Source organism: Oryctolagus cuniculus, chromosome 21 (genome assembly GCF_051225735.1).
Source record: "Oryctolagus cuniculus isolate XC-2025 breed Fujian yellow rabbit chromosome 21, ASM5122573v1, whole genome shotgun sequence".
In the NCBI taxonomy this organism is placed as follows: Eukaryota; Metazoa; Chordata; class Mammalia; order Lagomorpha; family Leporidae; genus Oryctolagus; species Oryctolagus cuniculus.
In genome coordinates, this window is record NC_142887.1 from 28,745,207 (window position 1) to 28,767,818 (window position 22,612).

Sequence of the window (22,612 nt, forward strand, 5' to 3'; positions counted from 1 at the left end):
ACCCATATGGGATGCTGGCACTGCAGGCAGAGGCTTAGCCTACTCTGCCACAGCACCAGCCCCTGTGGAACATTGAAGCTGTTGAGTAACCCCTCCTCATCCCCTGGCCCACTTCCCTTCCTCTGGTAACCATTGTACCAGTTTAAACTTCTACAAGAGCAACTCTTTAAGAGCTTGCAAATGAGTGAGATGATGTATTTATGTTTTTCTGCCTGGTTTATCTCGCCTCATGTAATGTTCTCTAGGTTCATCCGTGTTGTTAGCAATACCTTCAACTTTGTTAATGGCTGAATACTATTCTCTTACGTTCATATAGCATGTTTTCTTTATCCACTCATCTGCTGATGGACACTTAGGTTTATCCCATACCTTAGCTGTTGTGAAGAGTGCTGTAATAAACATGGGAGTGCAGATACCTCTTTCACAGACAGCATCCCAATGTTTTCATTTCCTTAGGATATGTACTGCATCATAAGGCAGCTCTACTTTTAAATTTTTTGAAAAGCAATGTATTTTTTTAAAAGATTTTATTTATTTATTTAAGAGGTAGAATTACAGACAGTGAGAGGGAGAGACAGAGAGAAAGGTCTTCCTTCCCTTGGTTCACTCTTCAAAAGGCCACAGTGGCCAGAGCTGTGCTGCTCCGAAGCCAGGAGCCAGGTACTTCTTCCCGCTCTCCCATGTGGGAGCAGGGGCCCAAGCACTTGGGCCATCTTCTACTGCTTTTTCAGGCCATAGTAGAGAGCTGGATTGGAAGAGGAGCAGCCGGGACTTGAACTGGCACCCATATGGGATGCTGGCGCCACAGGCAAAGGATTAACCTACTGCGCCACGGCACTGGCCCCTTGAAAAGCAATTTCATATCAATAGTTTTGGCATCTGTGTGAAATGTACCTATTCCTTCAAAAATACAAATGTAGGGGCTGGCATTGTGGTGTAGCCAGTAAAGCTGCAGCCTGCGATGCTGGCATCCCATGTGGGACCCCTGCTAATGGTCTAGGAAAAGTGGTGGAGGATGGCCCACGTGTTTGTGCCCCTGCTACTCAAGTGGAAGACCAGGAAGAAGCTCCTGACCTTGGCCTGGCCCAGCCCTGGCTGTTGTGGCCACTGGGTGTGAACTAGTAGATGTAAGATCTCTCTCTCTTGTTCTCTCTCCCTCTTTCTCTCTATAACTCTGACTTTCAAATAAATAAATAAAATCTTTAGAAACAAACAATAACACAGGCGTTGCGGCATAGCTGGTAAAGCTGCCTTCTGTGACATCGGCATCCCATATGGGTGCCAGTTCATGTCCTGGCTGCCTCATTTTTTTTTTTTTAAAGATTTATTTATTTATTTGAAAGGCAGTTACACAGAGGCAGACACTTAGAGAGAGAGAGTGATCTTTAATCCACTGGTTCACTCCCCAGATGACAGCAACTGTTGGAGCTGCACCGATCTGAAGCTAGAGGCCAGGAGCTTCCTCTGGGTCTCCCACTTGGGTGCCGGTACCCAAGGACCTGGGCCATCCTCTGCTGCTTTCCCAGGCCATAGCAGAGAGCTGGATCAGAAGTGGAGCAACCAGGACTCAAATTGGTGCCCACATGGGATGCCAGCACTACAGGCAGTGGCCCTATCTGCCACACCATAACACCGGCCCCTGGCTGCCCCTCTTCTGATCTGTCTCCCTGCTAATGGCCTGGCAGAAACTGTGGAGGATAGCCCAAGTGTTTGGGCCTCTGCTACCTACATGGGAGACCTGGAAGAAGCTTCTGGCTTTTTGGCCTGGCCCAGCCCTGGCCATTGCAGCCATCTCAGTAGTGAACCAGCAGATGAAAGATATCTCTGTCTCTCTCTAACTCTGTCTTTCAAATAAATAAATAAATAAATCTTTTTTAAAGACCCAAATACACAAATATAGAAAACTCATATAGAAAAAAACTCATTAGAGGGCCGGCGCCGTGGCTCAATAGGCTAATCCTCCACCTTGCGGCGCCGGCACACCGGGTTCTAGTCCCGGTTGGGGCGCCGGATTCTGTCCCGGTTGCCCCTCTTCCAGGCCAGCTCTCTGCTATGGCCAGGGAGTGCAGTGGAGGATGGCCCAGGTGCTTGGGCCCTGCACCCCATGGGAGACCAGGAAAAGCACCTGGCTCCTGGCTCCTGCCATCGGATCAGCGCGGTGCGCCGGCTGCAGCGGCGGCCATTGGAGGGTGAACCAACGGCAAAAGGAAGACCTTTCTCTCTCTGTCTCTCTCTCTCACTGTCCACTCTGCCTGTCAAAAAAATAAAAAAAAAAAAAAAAAAAAAAAAAAAAACCTCATTAGAAAAAAATTTATTTGGGTAGCTGCCCTATATATTTGATATTAGAATCATTTAAAAAAAGAGTTCCCCTAGAGATAATTCAGTACTGGTCAATTCTGTTATACATTAAAGAGGAAATAACAGCATAATAATAATATTCTTTCAGAAAATAGAGAAAGATGACATTTTCTAGCTCATTTTAAGAGATAAGCATAGCCCTGATATCAAAACCTGATGGAGACAAGAAACAAAAATTAGAGAGCAGAAGCCTTGATTAGTACAGGAGGAAAAACTCTAACTGAATATGTAACAAGTCAGATCCAGAAAAAAGTAAAAATGTTGAAGTTTTTGTTTTGTATTAAGTTGATGTTTCGGCGTGTGTTGGTACATCCTGCCCCTGCCTCTCCCCAGCCACCAGAGGGAGGAGCAGTCCCTAATATAACCATGGAGTATAGTGGTGACTTCATGCATGTTAGATGACTGAATGAGCGAGTGAAGAAATCATCCTAAAGTTGATCAGGACTGCTGAGATGTCTCTGAAAAAAAAAAAAAAAGTGCTCAGAAGAAGTAAAGGAAGGCTTTTGAGACCAGTAGACTGGCTTCATGGGGCCTGGGAGGGAAATTGGCATTGGCAAGGGCAATTCTGGTAAAGAGCAAACCCCTCTGCAGTGGCTTCACTTTGTATGGACCACAGCTTCCCACTGCTGTGATATTTGGTTACAATGACAATTGTGTTAGCTGCAGTGCCTAAAAGGGATTGTGCAAGGAATTTATAGGAGACAGAAATGCTGCAGGAGGCAGTGGAGGTGGATATAAGGGGCCAATGAAGAGATTTTTAAAAAAATCTTATTTATGGGGCCGGCGCTGTGGTGTAGCGGGTAAAGCTGCCGCCTGCAGTGCCGGCATCCCATATGGGCGCCGGTTCGAGACCCGGCTGCTCCACTTCTGATCCAGCTCTCTGCTATGGCCTGGGAAAGCAGGGGAAGATGTCCCAAGTCCTTGGGCCCCTGCACCCACGTGGGAGACCTGCACCCACGTGGGAGACCTGGAAGAAGCTCCTGGCTCCTGGCTCCGGATCAGCGCAGCTCCGGCCTTGGCGGCCATTTGGGGACTGAACCAGCAGATGGAAGATTTTCTCTCTCTCTCTCTCTGCTTCTCCCTCTCTCTCTCTCTGTGTAACTATGACTTTCAAGTAAAATAAATAAATCCTTAAAAAAAAATCTTATTTATGAGAGAGAAAGTGAGTGCCCATCCCCAATGTCCACAATGGCTGGGGCTGGGGTAGGCTAAAGCCAAGAGCCAGGGACTCAATCCAGGTCTCCCACATGGGTGGCAAGGACCGAACTATTTTGGCCATCACCTACTGTCTCCTAGGATTTACATTAACAGGAAGCTAGAGTTAGGAGCCAGATCTGGGGCTTGAACCCAGTCACTCTGATATGGGATGCAGATGTCTTAACCTATAGGCCAAATACCTGCCTCCTGGGGATGTTTCAGGAGAAGTGTTGGCGAATATTGTGGGTTCTGCCCTGCTCCCCTCTGCCAGATGACTCCCTAAATGTCTGCCATGGCCAGGAGCTCAAGCTGAGAGCCAGGAACTCAATCACGTCTCCCACTTGCGTGGCAGGGACTTGACCATTTGAGCCATCACCGCTCCCTTCCTAGTAGGAAGCTTGAATCAGGAGCCTGAACTGGGAATCAAACCCCAGTACTTCAGTACCTAATGTGGGCAGCCTAACTGGCCTCTTAGCTGTTAGGTCAAACACCCACAACTGGTCTATCTCTCTATCAGGGAAGAAGACTTCCTGGAAGCTTTCGACTGTGTGTGCTTCTCTCTCGTTAACCAGAGCTTTGTCGCTGGCCTCTTTGGGCAATAGGGGAGGTCGGTGTAGCAGTCCTTCCAGCCTCCGTGGTGGATGCTGGTGAGGAAGCAGGGTTTGACCGTGGTGTTGGGTTAGCCAGTGACTGGCACGAAAACTTGCACGTGGTGCTCTTATTCTTTTCTTTGCTCTTGAGTGGTCACAAGGTTTAGAGGAATGAGCAAAGGACTAGAATCCAGGAGACCTGAGTTTTGGTTCTAATGCTGCCTCTAGCTGATTGATCTGAGGACAAGTTACAGCTTTGGGCCTCAGATTCTCAAAATGTGGAATCGAAGAGTGAGAATAGTTGTTCTCTAAGCATCTACCAGAATTGGAAATCTAATAATGTGTTGCTGTGGCTTAGAAGCTTGTCATGAGTCATGAGTTGTTATTTTCAAATTGTGGTTTGTTTTTGAATCAGGTGGGTTTTTTTGTTACTTTGGAGAAATAGTGGATATCCTGATCTTTGTTTTTTTGGTTTGTCTTTTTTTTTTTTTTTTTTTTTTTTTAAGGTTTGTTTATTTATTTGAAAGGCAGAGTTACAGACAGAGGGAGAGACAGAGAGGTCTTCATCCGCTGGTTCACTCCCCAGATGGCTGCAACACCAGAGCAGGGCTGATCTGAAGCCAAGAGCCAGGAGCCTCTTCCAGGTCTCCCACATAGTTGCAGGGGTCCAAGCACTTGGGCCATCTTCTGCTTTCCCAGGCCATCAGCAGGGAGCTGGATTGGAAGTGGAGCAGCCACTCGAACCAGCGCCCCTATGGGATGCCGGTACTACAGGCAGAGGCTTAACCTACTACACCACAGTGCTGGCCCCTGGTTGTTTTCCATACAGAGTTATTTGTTTCTTATTTTCAGGAATGTAACAAGGGAATGATCTTGTGTCAGAAATTGCAGAAAATGCCTTTCTGTGCTTAGAGAATATTTTAATTTTATAAATTAGAGTTGTTTTGTCATTGATAAAATTAAACCAAAATGACCATTGAACTAGTAGGGCAGAAACATAAAGCATGTGCCAATATATAAGGCAGTTTTAAAATTTTTTAATTTTAATTTATTTGAAAGACATAGAGGGTCAGAGACGGAGATATCCTCCATTCATTTTTTCACTACCCAAATGCTTACAACAGCTGGGACTGGGCCAGGTCGTAGCCAGGAGCCCAGAACTCAGTGTGATTCTCTCATGTGGATAGCAGGGACTCAAGTATTTGGGCTGTCATCTGCTGTCTCTCAGGATGTGCGTCAGTAGGAAGCTGGTGTTCGAAGACTCAAACCCAGGCACTCCAAAATGAGATGTGGTCATCTTAACTGCTGTGCCAAATGCTTGCCCCAAGGTACTCTTAGATAGGGGGACTATGCCTTACTTAAGACTGAAGAGAAGATCTGAACAAAATTCTTGGCTAGTTTAGGAGGTAGATGAAACAGTCTTACCCAATTATAGCGTTTAATTCAGAAATATTTCTTCCTCATTTTTAAGAAGATTTATTTATTTGGTTGTTTGTTTAAAAGAGTTACAGATGGAGGGGAAGAGGGAGAGGTCTTCTATCGACTGGTTCATTCCCCCCAGATGACTGCAGCAGCCGGGGCTGGGCCAGGCTGAGTCAGGAGCCGGGAGCTTCATCTGGGTTTCCCACGTGGGTAGAAGGGGACCAAGCACTTGGGCCATCTTCTACTGCTTTCCCCAGGCCATTAGCAAGGAGCTGAATTGGAAGTGGAGCAACCGGGACACACACTAGCACCCATATGGTGTGCTTGTGTTACAGGATGTGGTTTTACCCTGTACACCACTACACTGTCCCCTTCTTCCTTATCCTTAGCTAATGGCCTTGCTTCCTCTTTTCTCAAGAAAACAGAAGCAGTGGAAGATACCTCCACACGGTCCCTCCACCACATCTATCTGCTGCCAGCATCTGTAGCCATCACTTGCTTAACAGGAGGGAAACTGCTATCCATGCCTTCATCTGAGGCACTGTCCTTGACCTGTGCTCTAACGGTCTGCCCATGCCTACCGAGACCATCGCTGTATCAACATTTTTTTTCTTTTCTGTGTTGTCAGTTTTCCCCTTTTCACTAGATCATTTCCTTCATATAAATGCAAGTCTCCACCAAAAAAAAAAAAAAATCTCTTTGCCCCCACTGCTTTCTGCAGCCTGGCACTCTATCTTTTTGCTCTCTGTTCTGTCAAATCCCTGGCCGTACTCAGTGCCTCCAGCATCACTTCTTGTCTATGTTAAATCCACTCCATGGGGCTTCTTCCTTTTTTTCTTTTTTGAGATTTATCTGTTTATTCTAAAGTCAGAGTCAGAGTCAGAGTCAGAGTTAGAGTTAGAGTTAGAGTTAGAGTTAGAGAATGAGAGAGAGAGAAATAGCCTTTCCATCTGCTGGGCCAAGCCAAAGCCAGGAGCCAGGAGCTTCTTTTGGATCTCCCACATGGGTGTAGGGGCTCAAGCACTTGCCCCATCCTCCGCTGGTTTCCCAGGTGCATTAATAGGGAGCTGGGGGGCTGGCACTGTGGCCCAGCGGGTTTTTTTTAAAGCCCTGGCCTACAGCGCTGGCATCCCATATGGGCGCAGATTCGAGTCCCGGCTGCTCCACTTTTGATCTGGCTCTCTGCTATGGCCTGGGAAAACAGTAGAAGATGACCCAAATCCTTGGGCTCCTGCATTCCTTGGGCTCCTGCACCCACGTGGGAGAATGGAAGGAAGCTCCTGGCTCCTGGGTTCGGATCAGCTCAATTCTGGCTGTTGCGGCCATTTGGGGTGTGAATCGGTGGATGGAAGACCTCTTCCTCTCTCTCTCTCGCTCTCGCTCTCGCTCTCGCTCTCTGGCTCTCTGGCTCTCTGGCTCTATCTCTCTCTGTAACAATGTCTTTAAAATAAATAAATCTTTAAAAAATTGGAATTGGAAGCGGAGAAGCTGGGACTCGAACCAATGCAAATATGGGATGCTGCTTTTCAGGCAGCAGCTTTACCTGCTATGCCACTCCGTGGCCCCTGCATGATGCTTTTGATACCACCGTTCAACCCTTACAGTTTTTGTTCAGAGTGCTAAGTTTGCTAAAAGCAGCGATGAATTCCTAAACTTTTCCTTTCTTGACTACCAGACAGCCTTACACAGTCCATCATTTGTTTCTGCCAGAAGCCCTTCTCCCAACTTCTAGGATACTGTGCCCTCACAGTTTTCTCCTACCTTTTTGACTGCTCCTTCTAACTCTGCTTTGTCAGTTCCTCCTCATCTAAATGCCCCAACACCCAGCCCTGTAACTGCTTCTGACTTACTTACCTCACTCATGGTCGTGGTGATATCGAATCCCACGGTGATTTCCAGATGTACTCACATACACCCAGTCCACACCTCTGTCTTGAGCTCCAAGAATCCTGCACACATGACAGCTGGGTATCACAGCTCAGTATGTCCCAAATGGAAATTTTTTTAAAAAATAATTTTTAAAAATGTATTTGAAAGAGTTACAGAGAGAGGTAGAGGTCTTCCATCCACTGGTTTACTTCACAAATGGCCATAATGGCCAGAGCTGAGCTGATCCAAAGCCAGGAGCCAGGAGCTTCTTCCAGGTCTCCCACATGGGTGCAGGGGCCCAAGGACTTGGGCCATCCTCTGCCTGGTTTCCTGGGCGCATTAACAGGGAGCTGGATCGGAAGTGGGCAGCTGGGACTTGATCTGGTGCCCATATGGGATACAGGCCTGGGCTTTAACCCCCTGAGCCACAGTGCTGGCTCCCAAACAGAAATCTTGATCTTCCCACAAGCCTCTCCACTGTCTTCCTGCACTCATTGGAAACTCTTATTCTTCCAGAGACTCAAGTCAAACAAAATCTGGGAGTCAGAATTACAGAGAGGCATCATCCATCTGCTGGGTCATTCCCCAGATGGCCACAGCAGCCGGAGCTGGGCCAATCTGAAGCCATGAGCTTCTTCCGGGTCTCCCACATGGGTGCAGGGGGCCAAGGTCTCAGGCCATCTTCTACTGTTTTCCCAGGCCATAGTAAAGAGCTGGTTGGGAAATGGAGCAGCCGGGACTTGAACTGGCACCCATATGGGATGCCGGCACTGTAGGCAGCGGCTTCACCTGCTACCCACAGCACTGGCCCCACGTGTATCTTTATAAGCCAATTTTTGCAAACTGTGAGTGGGAGAGCAGGAGGGACATGTTAGTAACCTGCACAATTATGAAAAGAGATTCAGAGAGGCCAGTGTGTGTCCTGGTAAAGCCACTGGCTGTAACACTGGCATCCCATGTGGGTGCTGATTTGTGTCCTAGCTGTTCCACTTTGGATCCAGCTCCCTGCTGATAGTCTTCCTCCTTGTCAAGCCACATGGGTGGGTGTAGAGCCCATGCACTTGGCCATCTTCCACTGCTTTCCCAGGTGCATTAGCAGGGAGCCAGATCCAAAGTGGAGCAGCCAGGACTCAAATCGGCACCCCTATGGGATGTTGGTCCTGCAGGTGGCAGCTTTGCCCCATTATGCCACAGTGCCGGTCCTGGGACCCAAGTACTTGAGCCATCACCTGCTGTCTCCCAGGATGTTCATTAGCAGGAATCTGGACTGGAAGCAGAGCTGGCACGTGACCTAGGCTGTCTAATATGGGATGTGGGTGTTCTAAGCAACATCCTAACTGCTGAGCCAAATGCTTGCACTACATATGTCTATTTTTTATTATTATTTTGGCTTTTCTATGAGGTAGCAGTGGCAATATAAAGGCTGTGATTTGGGAGCAGCATTGTGGTGTAGTGGGTAAAACCATCACATGTAGTGCCAGCATCCCATTTGGGCACCAATTCAAGTCCTGGCTGCTCTTCTTCCGATCTAGCTCCCTGCTATGGCCTGGGAAAGCAGTGGAAGATGGCCCAGGTCCTTGGGCCCCCACACCCAAGTGGGAGACCCCGAAGAAGCTCCTGACTCCTCTCTTTGGATTGGCCAAGATCTGGCCATTGTAGCCATTTGGGGAGCGCACCAATGGATGGAAGGCCTCTCTTTCTCTCTGCCTCTGCCTTTCAAGTAAATCTTTAAAAACGAAACTATGATTTGGGAATAGATGTCAGCTGTGACACTCTGTCCAGCTCTCTGGTTCTTTTTCATTGTCCTAGGTTTTACTGTAGGCAGCGAACATTACGGAAGGTCTTTGAAGCATGGAAAGAAGAGTGGTGGGTCTCTCATCAGGAGTGGAAGCTCTGTGTCCGAGCTGACTGTCACTACAGGTCAGTTTGCATCACTTTGCTTTAATTTTACACAGTATCAAATACACAGTATATTATTATCAAAAATAACTGTTGACATGTTTCTGATCATAAGGACCAAAGTATAGGGTTGCTTTTTTGTTTTTCTTTAAATCTTTTTTAAAGTAAGGTAAAAATCCTAAATTAAATCCAAGTAGGAATTCACATGCAGGGTCCATACACTCCTCCGCACTCCCCAGCTAATTCAAATAACCACTCTGTGTGTATTGTATCATGCCAATTATTTGATGGGACATTTCTTATTGTTTCTCACTTCCAAATAATTTCTAATTCTGAGAGTATTTTGCTTTTTAAGATAGTAATATGTTTTAATTTATATTGATAAAGTGAGAAAGTATTCCATATGCCCAGTCACTATAGCGCACCAAGAATATAGAAAAGGAAAATGCTTTCTCTTTGATATTCTCTTTTCCATGGATATGTGGATAAAAAAATGGGGAATTATACAGAATACATATTTTATACCTTTTTTGGAAAGAAAAAATATTTTTAAAGATTTATTTATTTATTTGAAAGAGTTACACAGAAAAGCAGAGGCAGAGAGAGAGAGAGAGATCTTCCATCCACTGTCACTCCCCAGATGGCCGGAACAGCCAGAGCTGTGCCTATCCAAAGCCAGGAGCCAGGAGCTTCTTCTGGGTTTCCCATGTGGGTTCAGGGGCCCAAGTGCTTGGGCCATCTTCTACTGCTTTCCCAGGCCATAGCAGAGAGCTGGATCGGAAGTGGAGCAGCTGGGACCTGAACCGGCGCCCATATGGGATGCAGGCACTGCAGGCGGCGGCTTTACCCGCTATGTAATAGTGCCGGCCCTCCAAAAAATATATTTTATACATTGTGTCTTTAAAATGGTATTCATTCTCATTTTAGTCATACTTTTAGGTTCTTTGGGGGCAGGAATTCTGATTTGTGAATATTTAAGGTATTAACATTGAATAATTCTAGTAAGCTGAAATGAAGCCTGAGGAACTGGAGTAGTAAAAGTATGGAATGAAGAAGGTCTTAAAGTGTATGGTATGTGAATCGAAAAGGAACAAGAAAAGGAAGAAGTGTCATTGATTGTGTTTTGGTGGAGAGGAGGGCAAATGTTTTGCATGGTGTGCAGGTTGATTAAGATAACGACTGTTGTTCCAAGCATCGTGGCCTTGTGAATGCCAGAAGTGAAGGTCTTCTTGGAGAAATCAGGCCTTCTCTTCCCCCATGACAGCTCCAAGGGGTGGCCAATGACTGCTCCAAGGACAGTAGGCTTCCCTGTGATTCCAGGACGTGCAGTTGGAACTTAAATGCAGTAGAGTTTTTTTTGTGTCAGGAGGTTCTGTGTTATTTTCTTCTACATAGAGAACAGACTGTGCTGAATGAGGAGCGGTCATTTGCTTTTCTGATTCCTCAGGTACTACTTGTACAACCTGATGTTCCAGAACTGGAAGACCTATGTGCACCAGCAGCAGGAGATGAGGAACAAGTACATCAGAGCAGAGGATCATGGTAAGAAAAGGAAGTCCAAAAGATCATGCCCATGTTTACTCTTGCTCAAAAGACAAGCAAATTGTGTCCGAGAGAGAAGACGCTATTTGAGAGGCCGAGAGAGAGAGAGAGAGATGTACAGATGGAATTGCTGTCAGCTGGTTCACTCCCAAATGTCCATAGCGGCTGGGGTTGGGCCAGGTCAAAGTCAGTGCCCAGGAATTTAATCCAGGACTCCCAGATGGGTGGCAGGAGTCCAAGCACTTCAGCTGTCATCCGCTGCCTCCCATGCGTTAGCAGGAGGCAGAGGAGCTGAGACTCCAGCGTGGGAGGCCAGTGCCCCAAGCGTCGACTTACCCTGCTGTGGCACAACCTGCAGGAAGGGAAGATTTGTGTGACTCCTGTTTGTGGTTTTCAGAATACGTGTTCCCTGAATGGGGACTCTTGTGGGATCAGATTCCTGTGGCTCTCCCACACGCTGTGGTTTTGGTGCTAAAAGCTCATTTGGCCCTAATTTGTGTGAACTGGCCTGTCCCGGCCGGCTGGTGCAATGTGCTGCCTATGTCCCCCATGCACCAGGGGGCTGCCCTCTGTCTTGCTGCCATGTGTCAGGTTGCAGGGAGACTGTGGAGCGGAGCTGCAGTGCTCATTTCTTTCTTTTTGAGGATGTATTTATTTATTTATTTTGAATTAGGGTTCTTCCACCTGCTGGTTTACTCCCCAAATGGGACCAGGCCAGGCTGAAGTTAGGAGTCAGCTTCTTCCTGGTCTCCCACATTTGGGCCATCTTCCATACTTGGGCCATCTTCCACAGCTTTCTCAGGGTATAGCAGAGAGCTGGATTGGAAGTGGAGCAGTGGGGACTTGAACTGGCGCCCATATGGGATGCCAGCACTGCAGGCGGTGGCTTCATCTGCTACGCCACAGCACCGGCCTCCAGTTCTTTATTCTTGCCAATCTCTTTGTTTTCAAGTTCATTGATTTCTGCTCTTTTTTTTTTTTTTCTCTGACAGAGTTAGTGAGGGAGAGAGACAGAGAGAAAGGTCTTCCTTCCGCTGGTTCACCCCCCCAAAATGGCTGCTGCGGCCAGCGCACTGCACCAATACGAAGCCAGGAGCCAGGTGCTTCCTCCTGGTCTCCCATGCGGGTGCAGGGCCCAAGCACTTGGGCCATCTTTCACTGCCTTCCTGGGCCACAGCAGAGAGCTGGACTGGAAGAGGAGCAACAGGGACAGAATCTGGCGCCCCAACCAGGACTAGAACCTGGGGTGCCGGCGCTGCAGGCGGAGGATTAGCCTAGTGAGCCGCTGCACCGGCCTTCTGCTCCTTTTTTTTTTTTTTTTATTTTTTTTGATAGGCAGAGTGGACAGTGAGAGAGAGAGACAGAGAGAGAAAGGTCTTCCTTTGCCGTTGGTTCACCCTCCAATGGCCGCCGCTGCAGCCGGCGCACCGCGCTGATCCGATGGCAGGAGCCAGGATCCAGGTGCTTTTCCTGGTCTCCCATGGGGTGCAGGGCCCAAGCACCTGGGCCATCCTCCACTGCACTCCCTGGCCATAGCAGAGAGCTGGCCTGGAAGAGGGGCAACCGGGACAGAATCCGGTGCCCCGACCGGGACTAGAACCCGGTGTGCCGGCGCCGCAAGGTGGAGGATTAGCCTATTGAGCCACGGCGCCGGCTCTTCTGCTCCTTTTTTAAAAATGATCTTTCTTCTTCAAGCTTTGGTCTTAATTTGATCTTTTCCTAGTTCTTTAATGTACAAACTAAGGTTGCTGATTTAAGATCTTTGTGTTTTTTTTTAAGATTTTATTTATTTGAAAGTCAGTTACACAGAGAGAGAAGAAGAGGCAGAGAGAGAGAGAGAGAGAGAGAGAGAGGTCTTTCATCCGCTGGTTCACTCCCCAGTTGACCACAATAGCTGGAGCTACACAGATCCGAAGCCAGGAGCCAGGAGCTTCTTCTGTGTCTCCCACGTGGGTGCAGGGCCCCAAGCACTTGGACCATCTTCTACTGCTTTCCCAGGCCACAGCAGAGAGCTGGATTGAAGTGGAGTGGCTGGCACTCGAACTGGTGCCCATATGGGATGCTGGCACTGCAGGCGGCGGCTTTACCTGCTATGCCACAGTGCTGGTCCCGGGTTTTGTTTTCTATAGCATTTACTGCTATAAAGTTCCCTTTGGGGATGGTGATGTGACATAATGGTTAAGGCTGCTGCCTGCAACACCAGCATCCCATATGGGTGTTGGTTGGAGTCCCAGTTGCTCCAATTCTGATCCATCTGCCTGTTAATGCTATTAAGAAAGCAGCAGCAGACAACCCAAGTGCTTGGGCCCCTGCACCCATGTATTAGACTTGAATGAAGCTCCTGGCTGTTGGCTTTGGCCCGGCCCAGCTCTGGCCATTTGGGAAGTTAATCAGTGAATAGAAGACATCCCTGTCTCTCCTCTCTCTGTGTAACTCTGCCTTTCAAATAAATAAAATACGTCTTTTTTTTTTTTTTTTTAAATAAAGTTCCCTTAAACACACCTTTAACTACATCATATACATTTTAATGTTAGATTTCTGTTTTCAATGAGTAATGAGTAAAAAATGTTTTATAGTTCCCCTTGAGCCTTCTTCTTTGCCCCATAGATTATTTAGAAGTATACTTAGTTTCCTAATATTTGGGGACTTTCTGGTATCTTTCTGTTAAGGATTTCATTATGATCAGAGAACAAGACTTAGTATCATTTCATTTCTTCCAGATTTTTTTAAAAAAATATTTGTTTATTTATTTGAAAGAGTTACAGCAAGAGAGCAAGAGAAACAGAGGTCTTCCAACTGCTGGTTCACTCCCGGGAGCTTCTTCCAGTTCCCCAACTTGGTGGCAGGGGCCCAAACACCTGGGCCATCCTCTGCCGCCTCTCCTAGGCCATTTGCAGCTGGATGAGAAGTAGAGTAGCAGGGATACAAACCGGCACTGGTGTCACAGGTGGTGGCTTAACCCACTGCACCACAGTGCCAGCCCCAAGCTGTTATTTTCTGAGCGCTAATTTGCACGAACAATCTGCAGTGATTCTGATGCACAAGATAGTCTGAGAATCCTGCTTCTCTAAAGTACTAACTATTTGCAGACTTTTTATATAACAGTGTAAGGTTGAGTGGATACTCCCTGTGATCTGTGGACAAGGCCTGAAATAACCATCATATGTCACAAATAACTCTTTATTTTAAACATCAAAGGGAGTTTTCCTGGGGCTGATGTTGTGGTACAAGGGGTTAAGCCACTGCCTATGATGCTGGCGTCCCATAATGAGTGCTAGTTTTTATCCCAGCCAGTCCACTTCCAATCCAGCTCCCTGCTAATAGCCTGGAAAAGCAGTGGTATTTGGGTACCTGCCACCCAGGTGGGAGACCCAGATGGAGTTTCTATGCTCCTGGGTTCAGCCTGACCCTGCCCTGTCCTTTGCAGCCATTTGGGGAGTGAACCTATAGATGGAAGATTTCTCTGTCTGTAACTCTGCCTTTCAAATAGAATAAATAAATCTTAAAAAAAAAATAACAGTTCATGTTAATTGGAGACATTCTTCATAGATAATTTCACTTGGGCTTTTCAGACATACCTCTGAGGGTGGCATCTTTTCCACAGATGAGGAGCTTGTGTGAGATGACTTGGCTACAGAGTGGAAGGGTCAGTATTGAAACCTGGCTTGTCTCTCTCAGCAGCCCACACTCTAAGCCACAGCATTGTACTGTGCTCCTGAACCTTGGTGGGCCGGTTTCTGAGGCCCAGGGTGGGCTCAGGAGCTACCTGTTACATTCTCCTGTACATTTTGGTTTGTCTGTCAGTATTTATAAGGTATGGTGAGCTGTATTCCTAGTGAGCACATTTTGGAGAATGTCCTAAAAAACTTTTTTATAATGTTATTTTTCCCTTTGTATTCTGAAAAGAAATTGACTTCATCAGTGATAACTTTAAAACAATTTATAATATTTCTTTGAATGAGTTATGGAGAGAAAGAGAGAAGTCTTCCATCCTCTGGTTCATTCCCCAAATGACCACACAATGGCCGGAGTTGAGCTGATCTGAAGCCAGAGGTCAGGAGCTTCCTCCAGGTCTCCCCTGTGGGTGCAGGGATCCAAGGATTTGGGCCATCCTCCACTGCTTTCCCAGGTACATTATCAGGGAGCTGGATCTGAAGTGGAGCAGCTAGGACTTGAACTGGCACCTATATGGGATGCTGGCTTTAACCCACTGCACCACAGCACTGGCCCCAGTCAGTGGTAACTCTTCTTTCCTTTTCTTTTCTTTCTTTTTTTTAAAAATTTTATTCATTTATTTGAGAGGTAGAGTTACAGACAATGAGAGGGAGAGACAGAGAGAAAGGCCTTCCTTCCATTGGTTTACTCCCCAAATGGCTGCAGTGGCCAGAGCTGCACAGATCCAAAGTCAGGAACCAGGTGCTTCTTCCTGATCTCCCATGTGGGTGCAAGGACCCAAACACTTGGACCATCTTCTGCTGCTTTCCCAAGCCACAGCAGAGAGCTGGATCAGAAGAGGAGCAGCGGGACTAGAATCGGTGCCCATATGGGATGCTGGTGCTGCAGGCCAGGGCTTTAACCCACTGTGCCACAGCACTGGCCCCAAGTGGTAACTTTCATAATGAAAATGGAATTTACCATAGAAGGACACTTGTGGGCTTTCGTACCTCCCACATCTAGTAAATTGTTTTTCTTTTATGATCATTACTTATCCTCTTTATTATTTCCCAATTACACTCATTTCTTACATTCTGCTTTTTCTACTTTAGTTATTGTTAGAAAAAGCAAGTTTTCTAACATAATTTCTCCTTATTTAGCTTCATATTATGGAGATTATTAAGTGTCTACAAAATTGCGAGAATCAGGAACCTCCACATACCGATAACCCAGTTTCAACAATTTATCAGCTCATGGGACTGGCATTGTGTTGCTAGGGATTAGGCCATTGCTTGTGACACTAGCATCTCGTATTGGGGTGCAGGTTCAAGGCCCGGTTGCTTCTCTTGTGATGCAGCTCCCAAATGCTTGGGTTGCTGCCACCCATGGGGAAACTGGGATGAAATGGATGAAATTCCTGACTCTGGCCTTTGGCCTGGCCCAGACCTGGCTGTTGTGGCCATTTAGGGAGTGAACCAGCAGAAATGAAGCTCTCTGTCTCTGACACTCTGCCTTTCAAATAAATAAATAAATAAATCTTTTCTTAAAAGAAATTTGGGTCCAGCACTGTGGTGTAGCGAGTAAAGCCGCTGCCTGTGGTGCCGACATCCCATATGGGCGCCAGTTCGAGTCCCAGCTGCTCCACTTCCAATCCCACTCTCTGCCAAGGCCTGGGAAAGTGGTGGAAGATGGCCCAAGTTTTTGGGCCCCTGTGTCCACGTGGGAAACCCAGAGGAAGCTCTTGGCTTTGGATCAGCCCAGCTCTGGCCGTTGCAGCCATCCAGGAAGTGAGCCGGCGAATGGAAGACCTCTCTATCTCTCTCTGCCTCTGCCTTTCAAATAAATAAATAAAATCTTAAAAAAAAAATGCAATCACCAGTTCATGCCAGTATTATTACATCTGTATCCCTAAAAAACTTCTCTGTTGCCTGTTGATGTATAGAATTTAATCTGTAACTATTGAATAATACATCTATAAAGAAATAGGAGGCCGGCGCTGCGGCTCACTAGGCTAATCCTCCGCCTAGTGGTGCCGGCACACCGGGTTCTAGTCCTGGTCGGGGCGCCGGACTCTGTCCTGGTTGCCCCTCTTCCAGGCCAGCTCTCTGCTGTGGCCAGGGAGTGCAGTGGAGGATGGCCCAAGTGCTTGGGCCCTGCACCCCATGGGAGACCAGGAGAAGCACCTGGCTCCTGCCTTCGGATCAGTGCAGTGCGCCGGCCGCTGCGGCCATTGGAGGGTGAACCAACGGCAAAAAGGAAGACCTTTCTCTCTGTCTCTCTCTCTCACTGTCCACTCTGCCTGTTAAAAAAAAAAAAAAGAAAAAGAAACCACACACACAAGAAATAGGAACATGTAAAGGAAGGACTTCCTGGACAGTTCAGTACATTGATCTTTCTTTAAATGTTGTCAGTGTCATCATGTAGTCTTCACTTGTACTTGGATCTGCGTTAATTTTGTAGCACTTCACAACTTTTCCAGCAGGGGGCACACAAAGGCTAGAGAGATTCAGGGATTCAAAGAAAGGATGAATACAGAGAGCCTTGAGCTTTTGTCATTACCCAGGGTAACACATCTCCTCTTACCCTTTAAAATAAATGCCTTTGGTGTGTCTAGATGCAAAGCAAAAGATGCGACAGGCCTGGAAGTCCTGGTTGATCTATGTGATTTTTCGGCAAACCAAACTTGAGATGCAGAGCACGGCTGTGGAGTTCAGGCAGCAGAGTATTTTACGGTGAGTGCACTTGATTGCCCCTCAGAGCAGCAGCCGTCATCCTTCACCAACCGCTATGTGGGGAGCAGCATAAAACCCATGTTAGGGGCCAGGGTTGTGGCGTAGCAGGTTGAATTGGCATCCCATATGAGTGCAGGTTCAAGTCCTGCTGTTCCACTTTTGATCCACCTCCCTGCTTATGCGGTTGGGAAGGCAGCAGAAAATGGCCTAAGTATTTTGGCCCCTGTCACCCATGCAGGCGACCCAGACTTTTAACTTCCGTCTGGCCAGCCACAGCTGTTGTGGCCATTTGGGGAGTGGACCAGCAGATGGAAGATGTGTCTGTTTGTTTCTTTCTCAGGCTCTGTCTCTCTCTCCATGCTCATGTGTGTGTAATTCTACCTTCAGATAAATACATCTTGTTTTTTTTTTTGTTTTTTTTTTGTTTTTTGTTTTTTTTTTTTTAGGATGTATTTATTTATTTGAAAGACAAAGTTACACAGAAAGAGAAGGAGAGGCAGAGAGAAAGAGGTCTTTCATCCGCTGGTTCACTCCCCAATTGATTGCAATGGCCAGAGCTTCGCCGATCCAAAGCCAGAAGGCAGGAACTTCTTCTGGGTCTCCCACATGGGTGCAGTGGCCCAAGGACTTGGGCCACCCTCTGCTGCTTTCCCAGGCCATAGCAGAGAGCTGGATTGGAAACGGAGCAGCCAGGACTCGGACCGGCACCAATATGGGATGCTGGCACTGCAGGCAATGGCTTTACTCACTACACCACAGCACTGGCCCGATAAATACATCTTCTTAAAAATTTTCTTAAAAACTTATCTTAAAACAGCTCTTCAAACATAATGCATAATATTAATTGATAATCTGTTTCACTGTTATATTTTACATAATCATATTCAAGGCTAATTGAGTATTTACAGTGTTCTAAATCCTGCATTAAGTTTGTGTGTATGTTAACTTTTTAATGTAAAATGTATTATTTAATCTTTGCCATATACTGTTATTGCACATTTTACAATGTACAGAAAAGTTGAGTAGCTTGACTGAGCTCACACAAACTGTAATTGGCAAAACTAGGAATCACCTACTTCCACCCCTAACTGCTGTGCTACACTACCTCTCATTAGCATTGCAGAAGCTTTGGAGGAACATCAATTAATCTGCTTTTAATAACAGGGAACTGCTTTATATGGAACTGATACCCCTGTGTGCCTCTCTAGTGGTACTGGGATGTCCTGAATGGTGGTGTATTAAATGCACAGTTCTTGCTGGAAAGAGCTGGGCTTTTAAAACGGTTAAGAGCAGAGGCTTTGCTACTGTACCAGCTTGGTTTTGAATCTGTGTTCCTACACATGCTATTGGGTCATTTCACTATCTGGGAAATAAATAGGCAAACTAAGTATATTTCACGATTGTCATGGGGAATAAACATGGTAACACCTGCAGGGTATTTAGCAGTGTACAGAACATCAGTGGATGTAAAAAAGGCATTTAAATAAAAATAAGATTATTTAAAATTTATTCAGGGATATTTTTATAATTAAACATTTAATTTACTGAAAAGGCAGAAGCATAAACATAAAGAGATAGAGATCTTCCATCCACTGGTTCACTCCTCAAATTCCTGCAACAGCCAAAGGCTGGGCCAGACCCAAACCGATCACCTAGAATTCAGTCTGAGTCTCCCATGTTAGCCACAGGGACCCTAATACTTGTTGTGTCACTTGCTGCCTCTCAAGGTGTGCATTTACAGGGACCTGAAATTGGAAGTGGAGCTGGAATTCAAACCCAGGCACTCCTATAGGGGATGCAGGCATCCTAAGCAGTGTCTTAACTACCGTGCCAAGTGCATGCCCCTCAGCAAGTATTTTTAAATACTTAATTAGTATGCAGTTCTGCTTGAGTCTGTGGCGGATATTTTTGTATAATGAATTCATTTACTCAATGTATGTTTGTTGAGGCCTTAAAATGTTCTGGTACTATGTTGGTGCTGGGATTATATCCAGGGAGCTAAGTACTTAAAAATAATACTGCAAGACAGCTGGAGATTTTTGGAGTGATTTTGGTAAACAGGGTGTAGGTTAGGAAAAGAGAGTAGGTTCAGAAGAGAGAGGTCTTTGTGGGTAGAGTGAGCAGGCAAGTAGAGCTTCTGGAAAGCGGAGCCTGCAGACTGGTTTTCTCATGGCTGTTGTCCTACGGCAGATTGGAAAATAACTGGAAAAGAAACCAAGACTGAAACCAAAACTTGTCCAGGACAGTTGGAAGGAATCCAGCGAGGCAGGAAATCCATGGTTGCTTCTTACATCGATTATTCTGCAGAATATGATCTTTAAATGTTGACAATCATTATTTTTCACATTTTTGTCTATTTTGTTTATTTTACAGAGAGAGAGACAGACAGAATTTCCACTGGGTGGTTTACTCCCCACTTGTCTGTAATAGCTGAGACTGGGCCAGGCCAAACCCAGCGGCTGGAAACTCATCTGGGTCTAACACAAGTTCTTGAGCACTCATTCATTGCTGCTTCCCAGGGTCTGCATAAGCAGGAACCTGGAATCAGTATCAGATCTGGGGCTCCAAACTAGGCACTTTGTATGGGATGCAGGCATCACAAGTGGTATCTTAACCGCTGGGCCAAATGCCTGCTCTAGTAATTAATTTTAAACGAAATAGACCAAACAGAATATGTCTGTAGTGATTAGGCTGAATCTGACCTTAGGAACCATCAATTTCCAACCCTTAGTTGGCAGCTCCAGAATTGTTTCTCATGTGTGTGTGTGTGTGTGTGTGTGTGAAAGAGAGAGAGAGAGAGAGAGAGAGAGAGAGAGAGAGAGAGAAACCAGCAGTTTCTCTAGCAGATACTAACCTAGAGATGTCACCGTGAGGGGGAAGGACCAGAGCTGAGGATCTGAAGCCCATCCCTCACTCCCTTCTCTTATCTGAGTGGCCTTTTTTCTGGCTGGCCCCATCTTTGGTTTGCTCTTTCAGGGTGTGCTGGACAGAGTGGAGGCGGCGACTGGGACAGGCCTGCCTGAGCCGTGCCCTCCATGCGTCAGCTGTGAAGCACAGGGCCCTGAGCCTCCAGCTGCAGGTAATTCCAGTGGACTTGGGTTTGGGTGCTGTCTGTCCATGTGTCAAGCTCCACACCTACAGACTGGGCTCAGACTCCCCAGAGGAAGCTTTGCTGGGCCAAGGGTGCTGATATGGGCAGAAGCAGTGTGGAAGGTTGTGCTCTTTATCAGACAAGACTGCTACTGAGGCCATGCCAGGCCCATCCTGGATGTGATTACCAGTAGTTCCCAGAGTACATTTGTTAGCTGTGGCCTTGGGCAGGGTTTATGAATGTTACAAGCGTGTTGAACAAACGGCAGTGTGCTCTTATTTCCTCCTTACTATTTAGCTACAGCAAACGAGAAAACTGTGAGAACAGGAAATAAACAAATACCGAAAAGAAAACCTGGATTATTTTTTCTTATAATTTTGCTTATCTTAGAGGTTACTTTTAGTAAAGCCACTAGTTTTTGGTTAGTTATGAAAGCCTAAGGCCTGTACCCAAACTATGGTGTAGTGAAACTTTCTTAGGGTCTTTGATATACTCCGAGTTTCTGTCATTTTCTGTGTCTGTTTTGTAATTACAGGATTGCCAAGTCAGTTATAGAAAATAGAATAAGAAAGGGGGGTGGAGGAGGAAGCCCAAGTTACTAAATGTAGGAAGAGTATCTTTGTTTTTCTTTATCCCCTCACCAGGAATATGGGTTTTTTTGTTTTGTTTTGTTTTGTTTTGTTTTGTTTTGTTTTTGTTTTTGTTTTTGTTTTGACAGGCAGAGTGGACAGTGAGAGAGAGAGACAGAGAGAAAGGTCTTCCTTTGCCTTTGGTTCACCCTCCAATGGCCACTGCGGCTGGCGTGCTGCGGCCAGCGCACCGCACTGATCCAATGGCAGGAGCCAGGTGCTTCTCCTGGTCTCCCACGGGGTGCAGGGCCCAAGGACTTGGGCCATCCTTCACTGCACTCCCTGGCCACAGCAGAGAGCTGGCCTGGAAGAGGGGCAACTGGGACAGAATCCGGCGCCCTGACTGGGACTAGAACCCGGTGTGCCGGCGCCGCAAGGCAGAGGATTAGCCTAGTGAGCTGCGGCACCGGCCCAGGAATATGTTTTTGAACTGATGACATATTGCAAAGTCTTTGGAAGCAGATGCAGATCACATGCAGATGGCACACACAGCTGTCTAGATCTGAGATAACAAGCTCTGGCCCATCCACCACATTTGTCCTGCTGCTTGTTTTTGTAAATAGTTTTATTGGGACACTGATCCACTCATTCATTCATTGATGTGTTATCTGCTGAGCAGCCTTATAGCCTTATAGACTGCATGGCCAGCAAAGCCTAAAATATTTATTTTCTGACCCCTGACCTTTGACCTCATAAGATTGTCTGAGCCAACAACAAGGAAATAAGAGACAGTCTCACCAGTAATATTAACAGTAGCAGCAGCAACAGCAACGGTGGTTTCTGTTGTGGTCTCACTTGTGGTAGGTGCTAGACTAAGTGCTTTGCATACATGCTTTCATAGGATTTTTTTTAAATCCCAGTTATTGTTGAGGAAACTCTGAAGGTTAAATTACTTGAACCAAGGTCATACATGTAGCAAAGGTCAGAGCCGGGTTTAATCCAAGCATCCTGGACACTGCAGAACCACTCTCTGAACCACATACACTCTAGTCCTTACCAGACTCGTCACCTCAGGAGATGACCGGTGGGAAAATGCTGTAAACATGGGAACCTAAAGAGACTGCTTTCCTGTCATTGATGGACAAGCGTGTGGATGCTCCCGCTTTTGGATAGCCACTTTCATTCTGCTGAAGCTACCGCTGTCCAGAACATATTTAGAATTTGCTTTTTATAGTTCTCTTCAAGGCTTGCATCAACAGATTTGATTGAATATTTTTAGTGGTAGCAAGTGTTTATGGTTTAAGGTTGGATTGAACTTACATGAATAGCTAAAAGTCATTCAGAGACTAATGTGAACAGTCAGTACTGATACAGACAAACAGTTACACAAGACTGTAAGTAAGGCCAGACTTCATCCTGTGGATTGTGATGATGCGTTGTGTCTGAGAAGTTCCTGTGGTTTACCAAGGACATGCACCCAGGTCATATCTCTTGATCCTCACAAGCTTCTCTAGGAACGTGTCGGGGCAGACATAATGAGCCATCTGATATTTTAAAAAACATTATTTCAAATGTAGGAACATATAAAAATAAAACATTGTAAAAATATTAACAGCCAAGTACCCATTACCCAGATTTAAAAGGTGTTGGCATTTTGTGTCTTGTTCCAGAATCTTAAATTAGTGTAGT

The 22,612-nt window shown here is 46.3% G+C and overlaps 1 protein-coding gene across 11 annotated transcripts in view; it reads left to right on the plus strand.

Moving 5' to 3' along the window:
- SFI1 (SFI1 centrin binding protein) overlaps positions 1-22,612 on the plus strand; it is an 80,908-nt gene that overhangs the window by 25,882 nt on the left and 32,414 nt on the right. For all 11 annotated transcript variants that reach the window (XR_016227352.1, XR_016227353.1, XR_016227354.1 and 8 more), the window contains exons 5-8: positions 9,246-9,356; positions 10,783-10,877; positions 17,146-17,263; positions 20,240-20,342. Coding sequence is in view for 5 of the 11 variants with exons in the window: in XM_089323409.1 (XP_089179535.1) it covers positions 9,246-9,356; positions 10,783-10,877; positions 17,146-17,263; positions 20,240-20,342 (427 nt within the window). In the remaining 6 variants the exon portion in view is untranslated. The remainder of the gene's footprint in view (positions 1-9,245; positions 9,357-10,782; positions 10,878-17,145; positions 17,264-20,239; positions 20,343-22,612) is intronic.